General features: G+C 34.9%; 2 protein-coding genes across 5 annotated transcripts; one reads left to right on the top strand and one right to left on the bottom strand.

Moving 5' to 3' along the window:
* Positions 1–538: 538 nt before the first annotated feature.
* On the bottom strand, positions 539–15,164 carry LOC127507492 (interleukin-17 receptor A). Of its 2 annotated transcripts, none has more exons than XM_051884653.1 (10): positions 15,030–15,164; positions 5,204–5,228; positions 4,964–5,110; positions 4,678–4,802; positions 4,465–4,585; positions 3,771–3,931; positions 3,573–3,647; positions 3,385–3,454; positions 3,117–3,233; positions 539–1,874 (listed from the first exon to the last, which is right to left on the bottom strand). In XM_051884653.1, exons 1-10 carry the CDS (start codon positions 15,033–15,035, stop codon positions 859–861), a joined length of 1,863 nt encoding a protein of 620 aa, XP_051740613.1. In that variant the 5' UTR covers positions 15,036–15,164; the 3' UTR covers positions 539–858. The 2 variants fall into 2 exon arrangements, with proteins under 2 accessions (XP_051740613.1, XP_051740612.1); XM_051884652.1 differs by lacking the exon at positions 15,030–15,164 and adding an exon at positions 5,322–6,087.
* LOC127507495 (troponin I, slow skeletal muscle-like) lies at positions 12,281–20,244 on the top strand. 3 transcript variants are annotated; one of them, XM_051884656.1, is made up of 6 exons: positions 12,281–12,525; positions 13,291–13,422; positions 13,524–13,613; positions 15,051–15,224; positions 19,777–19,866; positions 19,976–20,244. In XM_051884656.1, the coding sequence occupies exons 1-5, from the start codon at positions 12,463–12,465 to the stop codon at positions 19,861–19,863; spliced, it is 546 nt and encodes a 181-aa protein (XP_051740616.1). In that variant the 5' UTR covers positions 12,281–12,462; the 3' UTR covers positions 19,864–19,866; positions 19,976–20,244. The 3 variants fall into 3 exon arrangements, with proteins under 3 accessions (XP_051740616.1, XP_051740615.1, XP_051740617.1); XM_051884655.1 differs by lacking the exons at positions 19,777–19,866; positions 19,976–20,244 and adding exons at positions 15,327–15,426; positions 15,520–15,961 and having other exon boundaries at positions 12,439–12,525; XM_051884657.1 differs by lacking the exons at positions 12,281–12,525; positions 13,291–13,422; positions 13,524–13,613; positions 15,051–15,224 and adding exons at positions 15,524–17,409; positions 17,496–17,627; positions 19,045–19,134; positions 19,217–19,390.
* Positions 20,245–22,024: the final 1,780 nt, after the last annotated feature.

Here is a 22,024-nt window from a genome sequence, read left to right as displayed (position 1 = left end):
AGCTAGTTATTTGAATTTATAAAGTTTTAAATATGGATATTTTCTTAAAAAAACGCATTGCTTCACTTCAGAAGACCTTTATTAATCCCCTTGAGTCGTATGTATTACTTTTTTTTTATGGATGGAAGCATTATTTTTGGCTTCAAATAGCGGCCCCCCATTCACAACCATTATAAACCTTGGAGGAAAAGGATATTTTTAAATATATCACTGATTGTGTTCGTCTGAAAGAAGATAGTCATATCAACCTAGGATGGCTTGAGGGTGAGTAAATCATGGGAAAATTTTCATTTTTGGGTGAACTATCCCTTTAAATCATACTCCATGTATTCTTCATGTATGTGAGCCTCAACAACATCATTTACATATTTCTTGGTTATAGGTTTCAGAAAACAATAACACATCATATCCCTAATTCTGTACTCGTTTCCTTTGAAAATGTATTCAAATTTGTCATTCCTTGACACTTCAGGAATTACTAAAAAAAAACCTGTGACAATACCAATTTCATGTGAAAAAACAAAGTGTAAAAAATAAATGGTTTGTGCAATTTTTTTATTATAGAAAATAGATTTTCTGAAGCTTAAACAGTAGAACATGGTGCTAGCAATGGCAGTTTCATGGGTTCAATTCCCAACAAATTCAAAAATATTAAATGTTTACATTGAAAGCAATGTAAATAGCTTTAGATAAAACATCTGCCAAATATAAGTAAATGTCTTATATTATCACATTTTTATTTTTTCTGTCTTTGTCAAAAAGTAACTTCATAACTTACTTGATATGGCATTTTATACATACAGTAGACAAAAATTTGGACTCAGAAAGTTACAGTAATCTGATTATGTCAAGCTTAATTCAAAGAGGATGTAAACTTAAAGTATGTTGTGTGACAGCTTTAGTCTCTGGTAAACCTTTCACATCTAAAGTTGTAAAGCTACTCAGGACTGAACCACTGCAGTACACATCTGTGGTAAGAACTGAAGAATTCTCGTTCAGTAAAATGCCCGTCTCTGCGATGGAAGACTTTAAATCATGGCACTTAATCAAACTGACAGTTACATGAGCTTTATGTTCTTCAATCAGCTTATAGCATTCAGTGACGGGGTTATAGTTTATAGGAAACATTGACTCCAAGATGTTTTCCTCTTCTTCGTCATCATCACTGTCCAAAAGCTCAATTTCAAACCAGTTTGGATTCTTCAGCTGGTAACTATGAAAAGTTTCAATAGCATCCTGAAGGGCTCGTCCTGAGGGACAGTTAAAGTAATCATTCTCCCTAATGCCTTCAATGCATTTAACCCAACCTGGCTCATGTTTTTCCATGTCTAAGATCCGGAAGTAAAGTTCCTCAAAGTGCTTCATGAGCTTGTACTTCACCACCACATTAAAAGGTGCTGGAACATCATTCTCACAGCACACGTCATCAAAATAAGCCACCATGTACTTGTGGAAAGATGAAGCGTGAACAAAATCCGGTATAATGAGGCTCAGGGCCGGCGTGAGCATGTCTCCTGTGGGTGAGCGTTCATCCTCCTTCAGTCTCACTTTGTGCTCACCGCACATGGCCTTCCACTTCGCATGTACGCCTGGAGAGCACAGGATCAGGACTTTATCTGAGGACTTGGAGATTCGTTCCCTTTGCGTATCTAGCCACTGAATTCTGCCGATTGTGCTGAGCCAGGTGGAGTCTAGGAGATCCAAAATGACGTCTGTGCCACATTTAGCCCTCAGGAAGGCACAAAACTTCAAGATGATCTCTTTGTACAGGGGGTGGTCCAGAGAGTAGATGATGATGACCTTCTTATGCTCTTGAACGGGATTCCACTCCAGTTTACCCTTCGCACAGGTAGAGCTGTCTGAGGATGGCGTTTCTATCAAAAGTCATGATTATTATTAAGAAACAAAAGCTTTGAAACCTTCAAAACATATCAAATAAATAAAGAGTGAGTGGAAGAATCAGCAAAACAGAGCAAAGTAGCCTATATTTAATTTTATTACACTGTAGAGTGCAACATTTGGGTTCCAGAAGTAAACTCGATTTATTTTCTCCATAGGGAAATTGATTTTTATAGTTTCAATAGATATACTCAGCAACTTTAAAGGCACAATATGTAATATTTTTGGATTAAAATATCCAAAAGTTGACTTGTGTAGTTACATTATTCCAAATGTTTCCAAGAATGTTTAAATCCAGAGAAATAAGCAGTTTTAACCAGGACAAGAATCGTGTCCGTGCATCGCCTATCAATGACATCATACCGCGTTACCCTCAGTTTCCGGTTTTATTTTGTAGAAACCATGGAAACACCAAAGACGCTTTAATATATTATGTTTTATTAGACAGGTGAACAACTGTTTGGATACATTCATCGACAGAAAACTAATCATGTTATATAGCTCAACACAGTAAGTCTTATTGTTTAAATCCGGTTTTCTTGATTTACAGCGAATACCATGTTTGCAACAAGTGTCTCATAGTAGCCTCCGAGCGAATGCAGAGTAGCATTATAACAACTTTCAACACACAAATGTATCTAATATGATAAAACAGCGCTGCTTTACCCCACATATGAATGACCGGAAGAATCAGAAGCGGCGACTGCGGCATAATAAAAGTTCCGCTGCTCTCGAGACGTGTGTCACACTCGTCTCTAATTAGCAATCGCTCCTCCTCTGCTTCATACTACAGGAACATTAATAATCTCATGCCTGAGTCCCATCCTGATTCTTTTCCACCGGCTGTAGACGTCAAGACAACACCTCCCATGATTCCGCGAAATCAAGGCGTTGTCAAGCTATGCCTTTGTTTTGAATAAGCGACCTCTAGCGGCGAAAATTTACATAGTGTGCCTTTAAATGATGAGTTTTATATTTCTCCATTTTTAATTTGATTATGTCGCTCGCAATGCTTCATTGGATTGTAGTTCTTTCCCTCACTAAAGCCGTTAAAGGGATAGTTCACCCCAAAATGAAAATTCTGTCATCATTTACTCACCCTCAAGTTGTTCCAAATCTGTATGAATTTCTTTCTTGAGGGTGAGTAAATGATGACAGAATTTTCATTTTTAGGTGAACAATCCCTTCAAGTACACAGTCTTTTTATTTGCACTAACCTTCATGTGAATTCTTGTTCTGCAAAAATGCAACACAGCAACCAACAGCAACCAATATGGCAGACAACACCCCCAGTATCACCAAAATAATAAAATGAACAGGAGCATCTGGAAGAACTGACATTAACATGTTAATAGAGATAATGGTAGCTATCTAAATAAAATAAAAATAAGGTTAATGAACTTTTTTTGTAAATCACAATCTGAATGCTGGCTAATAAAAAATACACAGGCAATAAGACATTTAATGTTACTGTGTAATACGTACAGGGACAGATATCAACTTTCTCTCTGTAATCCAGAAAGTTCTTCATGCTTTGAACAAACAGCGGCTGAATCTGTTGAACAGGACATCTTTTAGCCATTTAGTGATATAAGACTCTGACAAAACATCCCAATACTACTGTACATTATATATTAACAAAAAGCACACATGCAAATGATATTTTAACTCACCACCAAGTCCAAACTACAGTGAGTTATCTGCCATGCTTCCAGTGTGAAATTAACCTTTAGATATGTCTCGTTATCCTTTAAAACAGAATTTTTTTCACATCATGCTATATATGAATATATACATTTATAAAAGAATATACAACAGATGGCAGTGTGGAGACTTTTTCTTTAAATCTGTATATTGAACATTGGAAGTACCTTTATGACAATGCGAGATGGTTCTGGGTGAAGGTCAGGACTGTAGATGGAGACTCTGTGTTGGTCAGAGAACTCTAGTGGTTTGAATTCTATGGTTATCACCAAGTCCTTTTTCTTATAGTTTCTCACTGACCATTTTACGTCCTTACCCCAAATGCTCTCTAAAATGACAAACAGATTTATACAAACAGGAGTTTTAAACACGTTCAAGCATTTGCTTTAGATAACTCGATTGATTAAAGTCACCATGAAATCAAAATGGGCAATTCTTGTTTTTTTATGGAATATTGCAGTATTTATTATTAATTATTTATCCGTGCACCTTTTTTTAATATTTATATGCCCTCGTAAACTGTTATCAAAATAACATCCCCTTCCTCTTGCAGTGATATCTCTTCTCTGATGACGTTTACTGGCGTGAGGGCGGGACAACCTGTCACTCACAAGAGATCGACCAATAGCAAACCACAACTATCCAATCATCCAATCAATTCCCCACAGACAAAATCAAGTCCCGCCCTTCATTTTTTCTTGTTTGAGGAGTTGTTTCACTCAGATATACGTCACAATAGGGAAGAAAAGACTACTGCAACTTCTGTTTCATGTAGACTTTAAATAACTGCTACAAATCTAAATATATACAGTATCTAATCATCAAACCTCAATTGTTATTTAAACATTAAGTTATTCTCACCTGGAACTGTGATGATGGTAATATTCGTATTGATTCCTATGTCTGGCTTTGGTAAATTGGTTACAAAAACCTGATATTTAAAGTTGGGGACAACCACAATTCTGTCCAAAGAAAAAGTCCACTAAAAATATGAAGGAAAGAAACAAAGATGAAACAGTGGCATGAATAATTCTGCATAGTAGTATATGATTTTACAAGCATTAATTCTCTTACCATGCCCCGTCTCAGGTTTTGTGTCCCCAACAGTTTGTTAAGAAAAATATAACGAACACAAACGCTGTGATTTGTTGCCGTTTCAACCACACGCACTTCAGTCCCTTTGAGGACGTATATGCTACCTGATGAAAATAATATAAAGAAAATAACCTTTAAATACATAATTATGCTGGGAAAACAACTGAACAAAAAAAAGTTTCCTGTTAAAAAAGCAATTTGACTGAAATGATCGGATTATTTTTAAATATTGTAGTCTTGAACAGCTGTACATCATCTGCCTTACTGTCAGGTAATTGGCTCCATGTAAGGTGTATAACTGGCACAAACTGTCCACTATCATCCCTCTTGGCTTTTACACTTGCAGTTACAACAGGAGAAGAACCTGGGACTTTAGTCCATGGCATCACCCAACCCTCATCTGAACAGTTCCCTAAGACGTCAAAGAAATATTTGATGAACATACCTTTGATTTTGTCTTCAAAAACCTCACATTACTATGAATTTAGAGAAAACTTATACTTACCAACTTGAACATTGCAATCTACCCCCTGTCAGAAAACAGCATAATGAAAGATTCACTCATTTTTACATTCATAGCATTAATGTTTTATAGATAAAAGGGAAGAAAACAGTGTCTTTACCTTTTGAGAACATTCCATCGGAGGGAGTTCAATGAGATGCAGGGGTGATATTTTCATTATGACATGAGAAAGAATGAACAGAAAGAGAAAAATCACACTCATTGTAGTTACGTTTTTGTCTGGTACTGCAACAGGCATATGCTGTTTTTGAAGTGCCAGTGGAATAGAATCGAACATCCTCTCATGGCTTATCAGATACTATCTGTATTTAGAGGAAACCAGAAGATCAGATAAGGGGTAGGAGGAGCCTGACACAACAAAGAAATAAAACTTTTCTCACAAACATTTCCTTTGATATATATACATATATTTTTACTGTATATACCGCTTCACCCAACGGTTCTGTGTATCACTACACAACACCCTTAGCAACCACTCTTAGCAATCTTTATGACCCAATATATTATAGCAATGTAAACTGTTTGTTCTCAATTTATTCATTGAAGCTTACTGTATTATGTAGAAGAGTATTGTGAAAAAGAGATCGATTGAGCAAGTTTATTATCTGCATTCAGATTTAGCATTTTCCTTCAGGTCAGTCCTATGTTCAAAATAAAAAATTTGATTAAATGTCCGATGTATTATCTTGTCCTTTTAACATTTAAGGGGTTTTCCCATGACTGACAGCGCTAGTCAAAGCATTTATCAGTTGCGTCTTGTTCCATGTTCACAACAGTTCAGTCTTTTCAATGTAAAAGTCTTCGGTACTGACATCTAATGGCGTAATAATGTAACTTCTGTTGCTGTTCATGGCGGTAAAAACTAGAAGGGATACAGCTACGGACACTGGGTATGCGCAAAAATTAATATTGGGTCATTTAATTACTGTATTTGCATTATTGTAAGGGTAGGTTTAGGGTTGGTGTAGTCGTTAATAAAACAATCTGATAAGTAGCAAATTAATTTACTGTTATTTTATTGTGAAATTTTGCCTCACTTCCGGCCATTGCTGTATCACTTCTGGCGGAAGGGTGGCTTTTAGTGGCTTTAATATTTGTATTGTGTTGTAACTGTTTTATAAAAGCAATAAGGTACTCAAGGCTATTGCTGTATCGTGAATAAGTCATGGCTGAAGGGGCTTTGCGTCGTGCCTATAAACGCCCTTCAGCCGTGACTTATTCACAATACAGCACAGCCTCAAGTACCTTATTGCTTACATATATATATATATATATATATAGCTGATTTGCAGCTCAAGAAACATTTCTAATTATTATTTATCAATGTTGAAAACTTTAAAAAAATCTTTATGACCCTAAACCTAACAGTAGTTTATAGATATACACAATAATTAAGCAATATATTATGGTTAAAATGGTTTTCAGTTTCACTGGTGGAAAATGAAACTGTTAAGTTTTCTTGCATGTCAACACTAAAGTGTTATTAAAGTTGTGAGTCCAACTAGTATCAAATGGACAGAAAATCAAGCCCTTCACTTTTTTATGTGTAGTTAAAGGGCTTGATTTTAAGGCAGACTTGAATATCAAAGGAAATGTTTGTGAGAAAAGCTTTATTTATTTCTCCTCCCCCTCATCTGATCTCTTGGTTTCCTCTATATACATATAGAATCTGATAAGCCATGAGAGGATGTTTGATTCTATTCCACCAGCACTTCAAAAACACCGGCAAATGACCAGCAAAATATCTAAAAGGCATGGGCGTAGAATACACTTTTAATAAAACGTAAATTCGTCCCCCGCACTTTTTGCATGACCTGCCATTTTATTCTTAACAAAAATGAGGCGATCTAAACATTATGGAGCGCTCACTCTCGTGTAATATATTTTTTATTCATACTGGAAGCCGGAGAAATAACAAATTTATTAAGTAAAAATTATAGAGACAAACAAATTAATTAATTAATAGTTAATAATAAAATCTAGAGTATTGTATCTAATAAATGAAGATGAAGATCAGAATATAGAGAAAGAAGGAACAAAATTAAGATATTTGCAGAATGAAATGAGAGTTAGAAGAGAAGAAGAAGCAGCAGCCAGAAGTAGAAGACGCAGAAGAGATGCGAGAAGCAAAAAGAGCAAAGAAAAAGCTAAACTATTAAAGACATCCCACTCAAAAAACTTACATCCCACTCAAACTCATGTTTTGGTCTAATAAGAAAAGGTCAAACAGATTTATCCATTATGTCATAGTTGGTGTAATGGCTAGGTCAGAGTGACTGGTCAAATGTCAAAAATAGATGAAAATAGATACAGAAGGTGTTGTTTTGACACCTTTAAGAGAATATTGCAGATCTTGCATTATCACATGTCTGAAGAAATGGAAACAGACATATTTTCATACAAAAGGTACATCAAGTTCAAATGAGCAACTAATTCTGAAAACATCATCGCTTCTGCAGTACTTGGCAGGCATCCAATATCTAACCACAAACGTGTCAACATGTCATCATTTTAATATGCTGATTTGCTTGTGGAAACAATGATACATTTATTTTTTTCTGGATTCTTTGATGAATAGAAAGTTCAATGAACAGCATTTGTTTGCATTTATTGTCACTGTCACTTTGATAAATTTAATGCACCCTTAATGAATAAAAGTATTAGCCTAATATCTCTTTTTTTAATTTACCACAAAATGTTTGAATTGTATCATGGTTTCCACAAAAATACAAAGCAGCACAACTGTTTTCAACATTTATAATAATCATAAGACTGGAGTAATGATGCTGAAAATTCAGCTTTGATCACAAGAATAAATTACATTTTACAATATATTCACATAGAAAACTTCTATTTTAAATTGTAATACTATTTCACAATATTACCGTTTTTACTACATTTTTTGATTAAATAAATCCAGCCTTGGTGAGCAGAAGAGACATAAGCCTATTTCAATTGTACAATTACAATTGTAATGTTTCCAAACATTTGATAGGTACTGTATTTTCTGCCTTATTCTGTGTTCTTTTTTTTTTTTTTTTACATTGTATAAAATCCATGAGGAGTTTGAGGACTTAATGCACAAGTGTTTGTAGTACATAAACCAATCATAAAATTGTCATAAAATATAGGGGAAAATATTAGATATTGGTTATTGTTCAGCAGTGTATTTGATTTCTTATTAAAAGCAAATTAATTTCAAATTAAAAGCAAGAGATGAGATAAAAAAAAATAAAATCTATCAATTAGACAAAGGTCAGATAAAAACTGGTATTGCACCCAACATTTCTGTCCCCCTCACTTCTGAAATGATGGCTACGCCCCTGCTAAAAGGCAAACTGTTAGCTAAAAGTCAACTAATTGCCACTAGAGGGCTCATGTCAGTTTAAAGAGTAATATGCAGTGTTATTTGGATCATTGTATATGAGCAATATATATTTTTCTCTCTAACCCCATTAAACTGCATCTGTCTGTTAAGTTGTAGCAAATTATATTTTCAAACAGAATTATGACACTATTAGCCAGACTGTCTTTAAACACACTCTACAATATAATGCCAATTTTCATTACGCTTAAAAAGAAGAGAAGAAGAGAAACTTCCACATTTAAGCACATTTAAAATGACTTCATGAGTTCTGCTGACACTGATAACTACCGCCACATGCCAGCAGTCAGCAGAGGATTTGAGAAGCCCTTGAACCCCCGTCTCATTCTGTCACACAGTAAAAACTCATGGCACAATATTATCACTGGCACTTCTAACTTGTGTCAGTAAATGATCAGCATGCAGGACCTACATGTCATGACACATCTGAATACATCTAAAACAATGTTTACTACAATGTCATGTTGTCATTGAGCGCTTCCACAAGTATAGGTTTGGGTATGCAGCTTTTTGTGGATTAGAACAAGATTTGAATGCATTGTAATTATAAAACCTTGTATAAATTATAATTAAAACCCAACTTTTAGGAGTGTGCTGTCAGTTCCTTCCTAACAACATGAGTTACTGTCTGCCCTCACCCCATTTACATGGCATGCAGGAACCATAGCCTTGAAGAACTTTGCTTTTATAGTCCTCAAACACAAGCACGCAGGTTAATAAAGAGGCCAGTTAACTTTAGTGTTTACGAGGAGAACATTTTATTACAACTGCGGAGTTAACAAATCAGATATGTCAAGAAAATAGACTTGTATTAAAAAAAAAATAGTTACAGTCCCATTAAATTAAATTAGATGTAATTATTTAAATTAAAATATTGAGTGTTTTTTAAAGGGTTAGTTCACCCAAAAATGAAAATTATCCCATGATTTACTCACCCTCAAGCCATCCTAGGTGTATATGACTACTTCTTTCAGACAAACACAATCAGAGATATATTTAAAAATATCCTTAGTCCTCCAAGCTTTATAATGGTTGTGAATGGCAGCCCAAATTTTGAAGACAAAAAAATGCATCCATCCATTAAAAAAAAATGAATCCATACGACTCCAGGGGGTTAATAAAGACCTTCTGAAGCGAATAGATGCGTTTGTTTAAGACAAATATCCTTATTTAAAACTTTATAACATAAAATAACGAGCTTCTGGCGGGACAGCCATTCGCATTCAACGTACTTCCAAAAAAACTTTAACTTCCGCGACATAGTACACAATGACATGACGTTCTACACTGCACCATGACGTACTACGCTAGTACGTCATGTCATTGTGTACTATGTCGCAGAAGTTAACGTTTTTTTGGACGTACGTCGTATTTCGAATGCCGGAAGCTTGTTATTTGAATGTATAAAGTTTTAAATAAGGATATTTGTCTTAAACAAACGCATCGATTCGCTTCAGAAGGCCTTTAATCACCGCCTGGAGTCGCATGGATTCATTTTTTTTATTTTTATGGATGGATGCATTTTATTGTCTTCAAAATTTGGGCTGCCATTCACAACCATTATAAACCTTGGAGGATATTTTTAAATATCTCTGATTGTGTTCATCTGAAAGACGATAGACATGTACACCTAGGATGGCTTGAGCGTGAGTAAATCATGGGATAATTTCATTTTTGGGTGAACTATCCCTTTAAGATTTAACGTAATTTAATATTTGAATTTACAAGTCTACAAGTTATAATGGACAAACATTTTTCATTTTACCTATTGAGAGCAATGCAGAAGTTTGTTCTAATCAGATACGTCAAAATGAATAAGACACTACAGGCAAAACCATTTTTTTTCCCATGCACTGGTCAGTTTGGAGATTTTGGGTTATTTGGCTTGTTTTTTCAGACTAATGGAAAGAAAACATGCTAAATTGATTATTTCACTTCACTTTATCTATTTGCATCTGTATATTTCAATTACAATACATATATACATGAAACAAGAATTTTGATAATCAATCAACTATGGAAGTATGGTGATATCTATTAATTCATTTTTTTACCCTATTGACCTAGGGTGTCCTTTTCCAGCTGCTATTTCACACAGTAGAGCTAGAGAATTGAAGTGCATGACCCTTGTGCTAGTGTGTGTCATTTGAAAGTGTCTATGTCCATGTCCTGGAGGTCGAAAACAAATTGCCCAGATATTTGCACACGTGAGTGCAAGAGGCGTAACGGGGGTCTATTTTAGTTAGCCATTCACACGCAGGATTCAACCCATAAATCCTTCCCGAAAAAAAACATTTAACATTTATTCTCCTTCAAAGCCACCACACAACTCATCCTGCCCTGATTGTCTCCTTGTTCAAGGTAAGTCCTATAAGCTATCACATTTACATTCACAGTTTATTGGACCCACACATGTTGTCATAAATACTTAAGGATATTGAGTTTATTGCTAAACATTTGTGAGGATTTTAACTGTATGGTCGGTTCATCGCTCTTAGATTTACAGAACACATTTGGAGATAATCATAATTACTCCTTCCCTGTTGGGAGGATGGATGGATATCCATCCTACATTCTCCCATGCCACGACCGCGGCTCCCCACAGGGACTAGCAAGTGCCGCGCTGTGTATTTTCGTAACAAGCTGCTTGTGTCAACTTTAAGGAATGTATGTTATGAAATACTCTAGATTAGACTTGGAGAAGCACGGATACAAGATCAAATGTTCTTGAGAGATTTGGCTCCTAGAACCAATTAGACATTGAAAATAGTTCTCAGGTGGTTTGTCTTGCAATTTAGTCACTCAAGAAATTGGCATATGGTGAGTAACAAGCAAAAACATCAACAACAACAACAAAAACGCCTCTAAATTAGTGGCCAGTTTTTGACTGAACTCTTAAATGACTACTTCCTAAATTTGTACGTATGAATTAGCCACACACAAGCTTTTTTTTTGGAAATAAAATGGATTAAAAAATTTAAAAGTGCATTTTTTCACCTTTTAACAAAAAAAGACTAAAAAAATCCAGATAATTTAGCTCAAAACAAAAGCTATCTTTTCCAAAACTTGAGTTCTGGCTACTAGGATCCGTATGAAAGCATTAGCATCCAGCGCAGTGAGTTCAAGGCTAGGGCTTGAAACTGGGCCATATGAAAGAATGGCAGCAATGTTCAAATTTAGCCAGGCTGGAAATACTAACAACCATGTGCTTTATCAAACACAATAGGTACGAATGCAAAGAATAGGTACGGACAGAACGCTCGGCACCAGTGCTTTATATAAAGTGCTCTTCTTTGAATACGATGGCCCAAATTAAAATTTCCTCTACATTGTGACTTCTCCGCCTTTCAAACACTTGGCACTCGTCACCTTTCCAGACTATGTTCTATGTGTGGACTGTAAGAATGTTTCCTAGGGACTTTACGCAAATCTGACGCACAGATTCATACGCTGAATGATTTGAAACACATTTGAGTTCACATATCTGGAGATCCATCACCTTTGTTATTGTGAAAAGGGAACATATAATTTATCATTTGGTCCATTTAAACACTTTATATGTGTTTTTAAATTCATTTAATGAGAACTCTTATAAAATATCTTCCATTTTTAGGGTCCATAAAGAGAAACAATCATGTCTGAAGGGTAAGTACTTTATTATTAGTAAGTACGTTATTATTAAAATTGTAAAGTGGATCAATTTATCTCTTTTGTTAATCCATTTTGGTGTTTCTTTTCTTTCCTTTATTGCTGTGCTCTTCATCATTGTAGACCTGTAAGTCACTTCCCTTTAGGCAATTTGTACAATAATTCATAAGATAAAGCAGGTCAAAAAAATTATTTGGAGTGATTAATCATGACTTGTATTGCTTTTCAGAAAAAAACAAAGTATACTGCCACAAGGCGGCTGTTCTTAAAAGTAAGTTGCTTGTTTTTTCATAAAATACAAAAGTTTGGATTAAGTATTTTTTTTAAAGAAATTAATTCTTCTGTTCAGCAAGCACGCATTAAATTGATCAAAAGTGACAGTAAAGACATTTATAATGTTACAAAAATTTAAAGTAAATGCTTTTCTTTTGAACTTTCTAAAAAAATGTACCACGGTTTCCAAAAAAAAAATATTAAGCAGCACAACTGTTTTCAACATTTATAATAAGAAATGTTTCTTGAGCAGCAAATCAGCATATTAGAATGATTTCTGAATAATCATGTGACACTGAAGACTGGAGTAAAGGTGCGTTCACGTCATGTTGTAATTCCCGTAACGATTCTTAACTGTAAAAGCCTTCACGTGCTTGTAAAATCTTAATTTTCTGAGAGATACGACTTGTAGCACACGGCCGCTGTACCACCTGACCACTGCATATTTAAGATGTGTTCGACTTAAAGCGGTGCTGTGCAGGCCGATCGCTGTATGTCATCAAAGTATCACAAGAACGATACAGAGCTTTATTTACGGTAATTACAACATGGCGTGAACGCAGCATAATGATGGTGAAAATTCAGATTTTTAGTAAACATAAGAACTGTTTGCACATATTAAACTTCCTTACAGTAATGAAAAGCAAGTCTATATAATCCATGATGAAATGGCTGGGTGTGTTAGCAGTGTGCTGCGCTATGCGCTAAGCTATGTGCTAATCTGCTAGAACTTCATAGTCACATCTGTGCTGTTACATTACAGACCAAATTACTGCAGAAGGCCACATCTATGCTGGCAGTTGAAAAAGAGCAGAATAAAAGAGAAAGAGAGGATGCTCTTACTGAGAGGGTTCCTCCTCTCAAACTATCTGGTCTGTCTGTACAGGAGCTCCAGGTATCTTCTAGAATAAAAAATTCTGAACTAACAATATGCAAAAGTAAATTATATATATATATATATATATATATATATTCACATGAATGTTTTTATTGCAGGAACTTTGCAAAGAACTTTCCCGCAAGATTGATGTCGTTGATGACGCCCGATATGATCTTGAAATTAAAGTGGCTAAAAATGAAAAAGAGGTAATGGTTGCGATGTTGTATCACGTTTAGAAAGACAAACAATAGATTCTTAATGAATACAAACGTTAACAGGTGTTTTATCTGCGGTAGTTTTAAAGAAAAGCATGTCACTAACAACGGCAAGGTCATGGGTTCGAATCCCAGAGAACATACAAATGATAAAGTACCTGCACAATGTCTCTCAAACAGTGTTATTTTAATATTATTTATACACTATTATATTATTTATTTTTTTAATTTTTTTATATATATATTTATTTATTTAGTTTTTATTTTAAATTTATTTTTAAAGCTGCAGTCCGTAACTTTTTTTGGTTAAAAATGATCCAAAATCAATTTTTGAGCAAGTACATAACCAGCCAGTGTTCAAAACTATCTCCTTACCTTAGCCCGATTCACAACGGTAAGCTTGTAATAATGTTTTATAATAAAATCGGTACTGGTAGGTTTCCGTGGAAATTCGCGCATGCCGCCGTTCGTCTTTGTGTCATTACATCACGTCTGATTACATAAAGAACGAGTCCCAGCTAGTAGGCTATATCGCATGTGAGGATGCCAGTGGAGGATCATTTATAGTCTTTTCTCACAGCAGCTGCAATAACTAAACTTATCATTGTCCAAATGACAATCATCAGTGACAACTGGAGATTCACCTGTAGACAAAAGCAAAAGACTTCGGACTGCGGAGTAGCTAAAGAAATTGAAATCAGGTAACGCTAATACACAATAAATACACATAGTCACGCAATGCTGACAATTTGAGAACAAAGTATAACAATAATAATAATTTGAACGGTTTGACATGATCCGATCTAAGCGATCATAAGATTTAATCACCATTGGCAGCGTGATTTATTGTAATGCTTTTTTTCTCAGTTGGTCAGAACAAAAGTGGCAGACATGTTACTTGTTCAGATGACATTTTCGGGTGAAAATTCTTATTTTGGTCATACTTCCAAGACTAGAATCTGTGATTCCCGAAGTACAATATCCACCGATGTGGTGACTGACAGCAAACATTAGATTCATCCGCGCTGAGGAGCCGTGCCGATGCACAACCCACGTAAAGATGATAATTCCACAATTAACTGCCATTGCAGGTTTCAAACAGAGATGGCGACAAAGAGGCAAAACTTACAGACTGCAGCTTTAGGTTTTAGTAATTTAATGTTTTTTATTTTTTTATCACAGTTTTAGTAATGTTAGTACTTCAACTTGTATTTATTATTAACAATGTATTTATTTCAGTTAGTTGCCAAGGCAAGATTTTTTAAGTTTACATTTTTCACCTACTTTTTTTATTTAATTTTATTTCAGCTTTATTTCAATTACTGAAAATGATTTTTTCAGTTAGCAATAACAACACTGCTCTCAAACGAGTAAAACTGACATCAAAAAGGTTGTTTCACAAGTTACCGTCATTGTGGTCTATCTCAGATCCAGTCCTTGACCCAGAAGATTTGGGAAATGAAGGGTTCAAAGCAGAGAACCAAACTGAAGAGGGTTAAGAAGTCACATGATGCTATGTTTGGTGCTCTGACTGAATCCAAAATGGCATCAAAGGCAGATTTCAAGGCCAACCTAAAGACAGTAAAGAAAGAAGAAGAAAAGGTGATGCATTTTAGTCTTTTGGAAATATAAATTCATTCATTCATTATTTTAACAAACCAAAACTCATTCTAAACCCATTTTATTTATTTGTTCCATTTATAGAAAGAAGAGGTGACTGACTGGCGTAAGAATGTGGAGGCCATGGCTGGAATGGAGGGCAGGAAGAAGCTTTTCACTGCTGCACAATAATAAAAAAAAAAAGGTACAAAGCAAATTTGTCACATTTACCTATGTTTGAGTGCTGTAAAAAACAAGCATTTTGACTGAACAATGACATTGTTTTCTTATTTTTCAGACTGATGTGTGCCAACGCAGGGAAACACACGTTTTGAAGAAAGAAAATCCAAACCAAATACAAATTTGATTTGTTATGTCAATCAAACACACACAGACACACACACACACACACACACAAAACTGTTTATAATGTTCATAGTTTAAGTGTTTTGTAGGTGATCTTAACTCTTAGTGTGTCTTTATCAGTCCCTGTGTTTTGCTGCAATTGTTGGACATTCTGTACAAATGCGTTTACATTTGAAACTAAATATGATATTTTGTGTATGATATGCTAAATGCATCGTAAATATAATCAGACTGGAAATTAATTGTATGCAATGTTAACTAGTGCTGTTCAGGAATAAAAGATGTCAAATATTGTAACACTTTCTGCATTACTGAAAGTAAAAATTGCAATGTAATGGCATTCCAAAATTAAATGACCCCATGCAACAAAGAAACGTGTTGTGTCACCTTGCAATTCCCTTGCAAAACAAACAGTGTCCTTGAAATGCATTTCTTGTATCTGCATAACTGGTTTTAAGTTACCACATGTTGTGTGTATATTTACCCATATTCAATGCCGTTCAAATCAGACAAGTTAAAAGTGTATCATTTATTTGGATTTCGTACTATGCGGAAACCCTTTGGGATGTGTATAAAGCTCGTTGTATGTGTATAAAAATGAAAAGAAACAACAAATACCCTGATTCATTTCTTTATGTTATATTCCAAAATAAATCAATCAATCAATTCAAATTCTCTAGGCTCTGTGGTCACTTTTAGTTGCAGTCATGGTCATACAGCTACTGGCCGACTTCAGCAAAGCCTTTTCTGCCTTGTAGGGTCAAACAATGGGGAATGAAGAGGGACTGGCAGTGGACAATGTATGCAATTGTGTTTTGATGGTGCTGAGTAAAATGAGCCTCAGGGTGTAAGGGGTTCAGTCTATTTTAGTGAGCCACTCAGAGGAAGCCAAAGAGGCCATAAAATTTGTCTGGGCTTCCTTGTGCACTGACATTGTCACACTATACTTGTTCCCTTGGAGTGGACTTTGGAAAAACAGGTATGAACTATTTGGCACAGCTAACGGTAAAAACAATGCATTTGATTGCTCTAAAAATAACAGAATTACCCATGAGATAAAAGTGCTGACATAAAATTAATGTGGAGTGTAGCCCAGATAGTTTGGTCTTTGAAAACTTTGATGAGAAATGATTGGTTACATTGTTGAGATATCTTCTGAAGCTGTAGGAAATTAAAGCAAAAGTCTCAATTTGCACCCTGTTTAATCTCATTGCTGTCCAGAAGAAACAATTGAGATTTTTCATCATTTATGACTTTTCTTTCCTACTTTTTTGGCTTTCTGATTCTGGTACATCCATCAGGAATCTATTAGTGTGTGATGTTGAGAAGTGGTGCTTTATATATATATATATATATATACATTGAACAAACTATATACATAGTTTGTTTAAGTGGCATGTACCTCTAAAATAATGCTTATGAAGTGCAATATTATTTAGTAATAACTGCTGCTTATCAGTAAGTCACCAATCTTTATATTTCAGGTTTTTGACTTTCAGATTTTTGATTTGCAATTAGAAGGTCACAATGTCAGAGTCGTAAGTATTCTTTTAAGTTGTTAATATCTATATGCATACAGTATCTGCTCTCTTACTGTAAATGTACATGTTTAAAACATCCCTACTTTTCATAAATTACTACTACTTTTACTCTTCCTTTTCATAAATTGAAAACTGCCATTTTAGACAGGTAAGTGGACTTTACAACTTCCACTTTTTGTACATGGCGATTTCAATTTCTTTAACAAAATCCAATAAATGTGCTTAAATTCTTTCAGCGACCCAAATCTAAGATTTCAGCTTCCAGGAGGTTGTTCTTAAAGGTATTTGGTTGTGTCTGTTTTACAGAAAAGTAATAATTTCTAAAGATGATGCATTTAGCAGTGCTTTCTGATATGTTTTGCTTCAGACAAAGCTCCTGAAGAAAGCAACATCTATGCTTGTAACTGAAAAAGAAGAGAAGCAGAGGGAGAGAGAGACCACCTTGCGTGAAAGAGTGCCACCTCTACAGCTGTCCGGTCTGTCTGTTCAAGAGCTTCAGGTAAACCTAATATAGCCTGGTAACTGTCAGTGTCCCAATAGCGGGGCACTTGGTGTGCTTTTATATTACCTTTTTTCTTCTATCTCATATTTTGGTAACGATCATAAATTAGGTTTCATTCGAAAGCTTAAACACTTAAAATTCATCCTGTGTAAACTGTTTTGAAATTGTTAAAACCAGCCATGAAAACAGTATTTTAAATCCATTTTTGTGATCTTAACTTCAAATTTGGAATACAGCTATTTTTTAAGCAATTTTAGAGTCTAAATTATTTGGAGCGTCTATTTACACTAAGTGCAAATAGTGTCCCTTGTTGGCAAACGCTATTTACACTAGCTCCGCCCACTAATGTCTGGTTGGGCCACTCAAGTTTTCAAAAAGATGCACAGGATTCAACATCTTCAGTGGCACAACAGCAGCGAGTAAGACTCGCAGACCTGGCTTTTAACGTGATCGACGTGGGTTCGAATCCGCCTTTTGCTGAGCTCGCATTTTTTTTCAGTAAAAATGAAAATAATGTTCTAAAAGTGGAAATAAATTTCGAACGAGTGTGTAATAATTGTTTATTAGGTAGTGTTAGGGTAAGGTGTAGGGAGGGTTTTTATTCTCCCAATAAGGCAGCATCCATTTAATAATTTTAATAAATATAATCATTTACACTATGATATTATTGCATCCTGTTAATGTACAAAAATACTGAGGCGCAAAAAGTATCTGCCAATATAAAGTAGCTATAGATAGCATCTAAGTACTATTTACTCTTATTGCAAAGAACTGATACTTTTACCAGGTGTAAATAGCACATTGCTAAGAAAATGCTACTATTGTCACTTAGTGTAAATAGAATATATTGGTATTTTCATATAGTGTATATAGCATCTACAGCTGTTTGCACTTAGTGTAAATAGCCGCTGCCCAAATTATTTTGTAAAATATATATTTTGTATAAAATACATTTGTTTTACACTAATTTTAAACTTCTATACTGTTTTTACACTTCAATTTTTTGAAGCTGCTTTCACTTCTGCAACAATCTGCTGGGTGTCTTCTTTAAAAGAAGACCAACCTTTAGGTTTGTATTACAAAAGCATTCATGCATTACAACCATTTAAGTTAAGATCTATGCTTAAAAAGAGAGCTGATAGTTAACATGTTAAAATTATGCTTTTTTATTTAAAAAATTATTACAAATATATAGATATAATTTTTAAGATTATTATTAGAGACTTTATGCAAATCATTAACTCAATTGGTGCAAATGATGGTTTATTATTTTTTAATTCATTTTAAAAAAATCATTAATGAAAAAAATTACATTTAAAGACCTTATATTTAATTTCTAAGATTATTATTAAAGGTTGTCAAAACAATTGTTGACAACCACTCTGATAATTTTGACACAATATTGTATTCTCAGGCTCTCTGCAAAGACCTCCATCAAAAGATTGATGTTGTAGATGAAGAAAGATATGACATCGCGGCCAAGGTTTCCAAAAATGAAAAGGAGGTACAGCACCATCAGTGGAATCACTTTGTATCTTATTAGATTCAACAGAAATACATTGGAATTAACTTCGTGTCTGCTTTAGATTACAGATTTGAACATCAAGATTACCGAACTTAGAGGCAAAATGAAGAGACCTGCACTGAAGAGGGTGAAGATCTCTGCCGATGCCATGTTGGGCGCTCTTCTGGGCTCCAAGGTCAAAGAGTCTGTGGATTTCAAAGCCAACCTCAAGACAGTCAAGAAAGAAGAGGAGAAGGTAAGTCATGTGACATTTTCATGAATAAAACTGAGTCATTGAAATATGAATCAAATTGTTGAAATATATTCAATTAATACAGTATTTGGTCACACTTTAGATTAGGGTCCAGTTTTCACTATTAACTAACTATGAACTATGACATTTGCCTCAAACTCCTAATAACTGCTTATTAATTGTTAGTAAGGTAGTTGTAAAGTTTAGGTATTGGGTAGGATTAAGGGATGTGGAATATGGTCATGCAGAATAAGCCATTAATATGTGCTTTATAAGTACTAAAAAACAGCCAAGCAACTACAGTTAATAGTGAGTATTAGACCCTAAACTAAAGTGTTGGCCAGTATTATTTTAACACATACCTGTTGTTACACCTGTTCCTCTCATAGAAAGAAGAGGTGACTGACTGGCGTAAGAATGTGGAGGCCATGTCTGGAATGGAGGGCAGGAAGAAGCTGTTTGATGCTGGACAATAGATGGTACATTTAAAAAATGCATTGTTTTTCAATGATCTTTATGTTTAGGATGTCTTACATTAAATATTTCACCTTGAGTTTCAGCACTGAATTTTAATTTTTTTTCTTACAGATTGCAACTACATGAGATCTGACATCAGAATTGAGGAATTCACAAAAACATCTTAAAATAAATGTATAAATCAATGCAAGTTCATATAATGCAAATTCCATTTTAATAATAGCTTACGTTCATGGCTTCATTTTATGTTTTATTTGAAAAGGAAACTGCATGTTTTAAGTCATTTAAGTCTTGAACTTACTTGATGTGCTACTTAATGATTTATGTGATGTTCAGTTCTTTTTCTGTCTTTAAAATAAATACAGATCAGAAAGGCTAAATATTTTGTCTATTCCTTTAAAAATAACTTTTGACCTCACCTCATAGCAGACATAACATAACTGTTGTGTCCTGGGAATGTCTTCAGTTGTTCTAACATCAATGAACAATATTTGTAAATTGGTGCAACTGAAGAAAAAAAAAATACACCCACTTGAAAAGTTTTAAGTTGGAATAAATCAATATTTTTTAAATGTCATGTAAACGCTTCAGTAGACCAACTGAAATTACGCCAGTCCAATTTGGGCAAACAGACCTTGTCTAGCATGAATACATGTTAATCGACTAAAATTGGACTCTGCATTGTGCGCATGCTCCAAAAACAGCAGTGACGCACAAGATCTTTCAAATATGTTGCATAGTTTCAATTGTGTCCTGTAGGCTATACTTTGACAGAGAGATGATGACTATAGCAAGACTAATTAAAAAAATAACTGCACATTGTTTGTGATTCTTTTTATCTGCGTTTATTGATCTCTTAAAGGGCCAGCTACAATTACATCTCCATCCATTAAAAAATATAATTAGCGTCATATGATACAGAACAGAACAAAATAGAGTAGTTCGTCATGCTTGCTGTTGCAGTTTTTATACGAACACCATACAAAGCCATTTAAAGACAAGAACTTGCATTTGGCATCTCATCATTTGGCCATAAGGCCTAAAAATAAATCCAGAACAAATGGCAGGTGGTAATTCATTACATGTCTCTTGGAGTATCACCTCTCAGGGAAAATGAGGTGTGAGTATAGGGCAGCTCACATTACAATAAGACAGTGCCTCCACCCAGTGCTCGATTTGAGGGGGGATGCAGGGGGATGGCATCCCCCCTCAGCAATTGACCGTTCCCAAAGACCCGCCCCCTTTAGTTACTGTTGCTATGTCCGACAAACCATGCCGCTCTCACGCCACACATCATGTTCTCATGCAGTGAAAAATACATCGCGGAGCAAAGAGGACACTGACAACACGTCGACAGACAAGACAGAGCAGGTTACTTTTGATATGAAACAAAGTCTCAAATTTCAAATATTGTAATTTTTAAAGAAATTTAAACAATAAATACCATTTTGTGGCTCTTTGATGTGTCGTGACAGATCGCTGCAGCGCCTCAGTTCAAGCGGCTTGTGAACTGACCATCTCTTCCTACTAGTTCATTTATAGCATCAAATAAACATGAATGAACATCATAAGGAATGTTGTTTCAACCGCGGAAAAACACCAGTACACACCATTTTTCAGGTTTAAGTCCACCAGCATTAAAATCTACTAACTCCCCTGACTGCTCTGTCGGATAAAATGGCGGATTCTGCGTTATGATTGGTTAGATCGCCTGTCAATCAAACTCAGCAGTTCAGTTCAGTTTCGCGCAGTTCAAAATGGCCAAAAGCACAGTTCAAGCTAATTTTTTGATGTTCTTTAAAAAGAAAAAGGCATGATATTTATTTGATCAGTGTTTAAGGAAATTCACCTGATGTAACATTAGAAAGAATAACAAACATAGCTAAAGTGCGTTGTTGTTGTGAAAGTGCCATTGAATTACTGAAAGTGAATGCAATCACCGAGGTGATAATGCACACATGCATATTATAGCTAAATGTATGTGTGTTTACTTATGTATTCATTTAAATCTGCACAGAAACCATTCAAACCACAACTAGCAAAACTCTAAAGCTAATAGCTTGACATAAGCACTCAAGTCGCCGGCCGCTAATAGCTCGAAAGCGGCACTTTTGACGGTGTTTCTCGCTGTTTCTATCCAGTTATTTATAATAAAAGGAT

The sequence above is a fragment of the Ctenopharyngodon idella genome, chromosome 24, assembly GCF_019924925.1.
Source record: "Ctenopharyngodon idella isolate HZGC_01 chromosome 24, HZGC01, whole genome shotgun sequence".
Taxonomy (NCBI): domain Eukaryota; kingdom Metazoa; phylum Chordata; class Actinopteri; order Cypriniformes; family Xenocyprididae; genus Ctenopharyngodon; species Ctenopharyngodon idella.
This window is presented reverse-complemented; position numbering and strand designations above follow the sequence as displayed.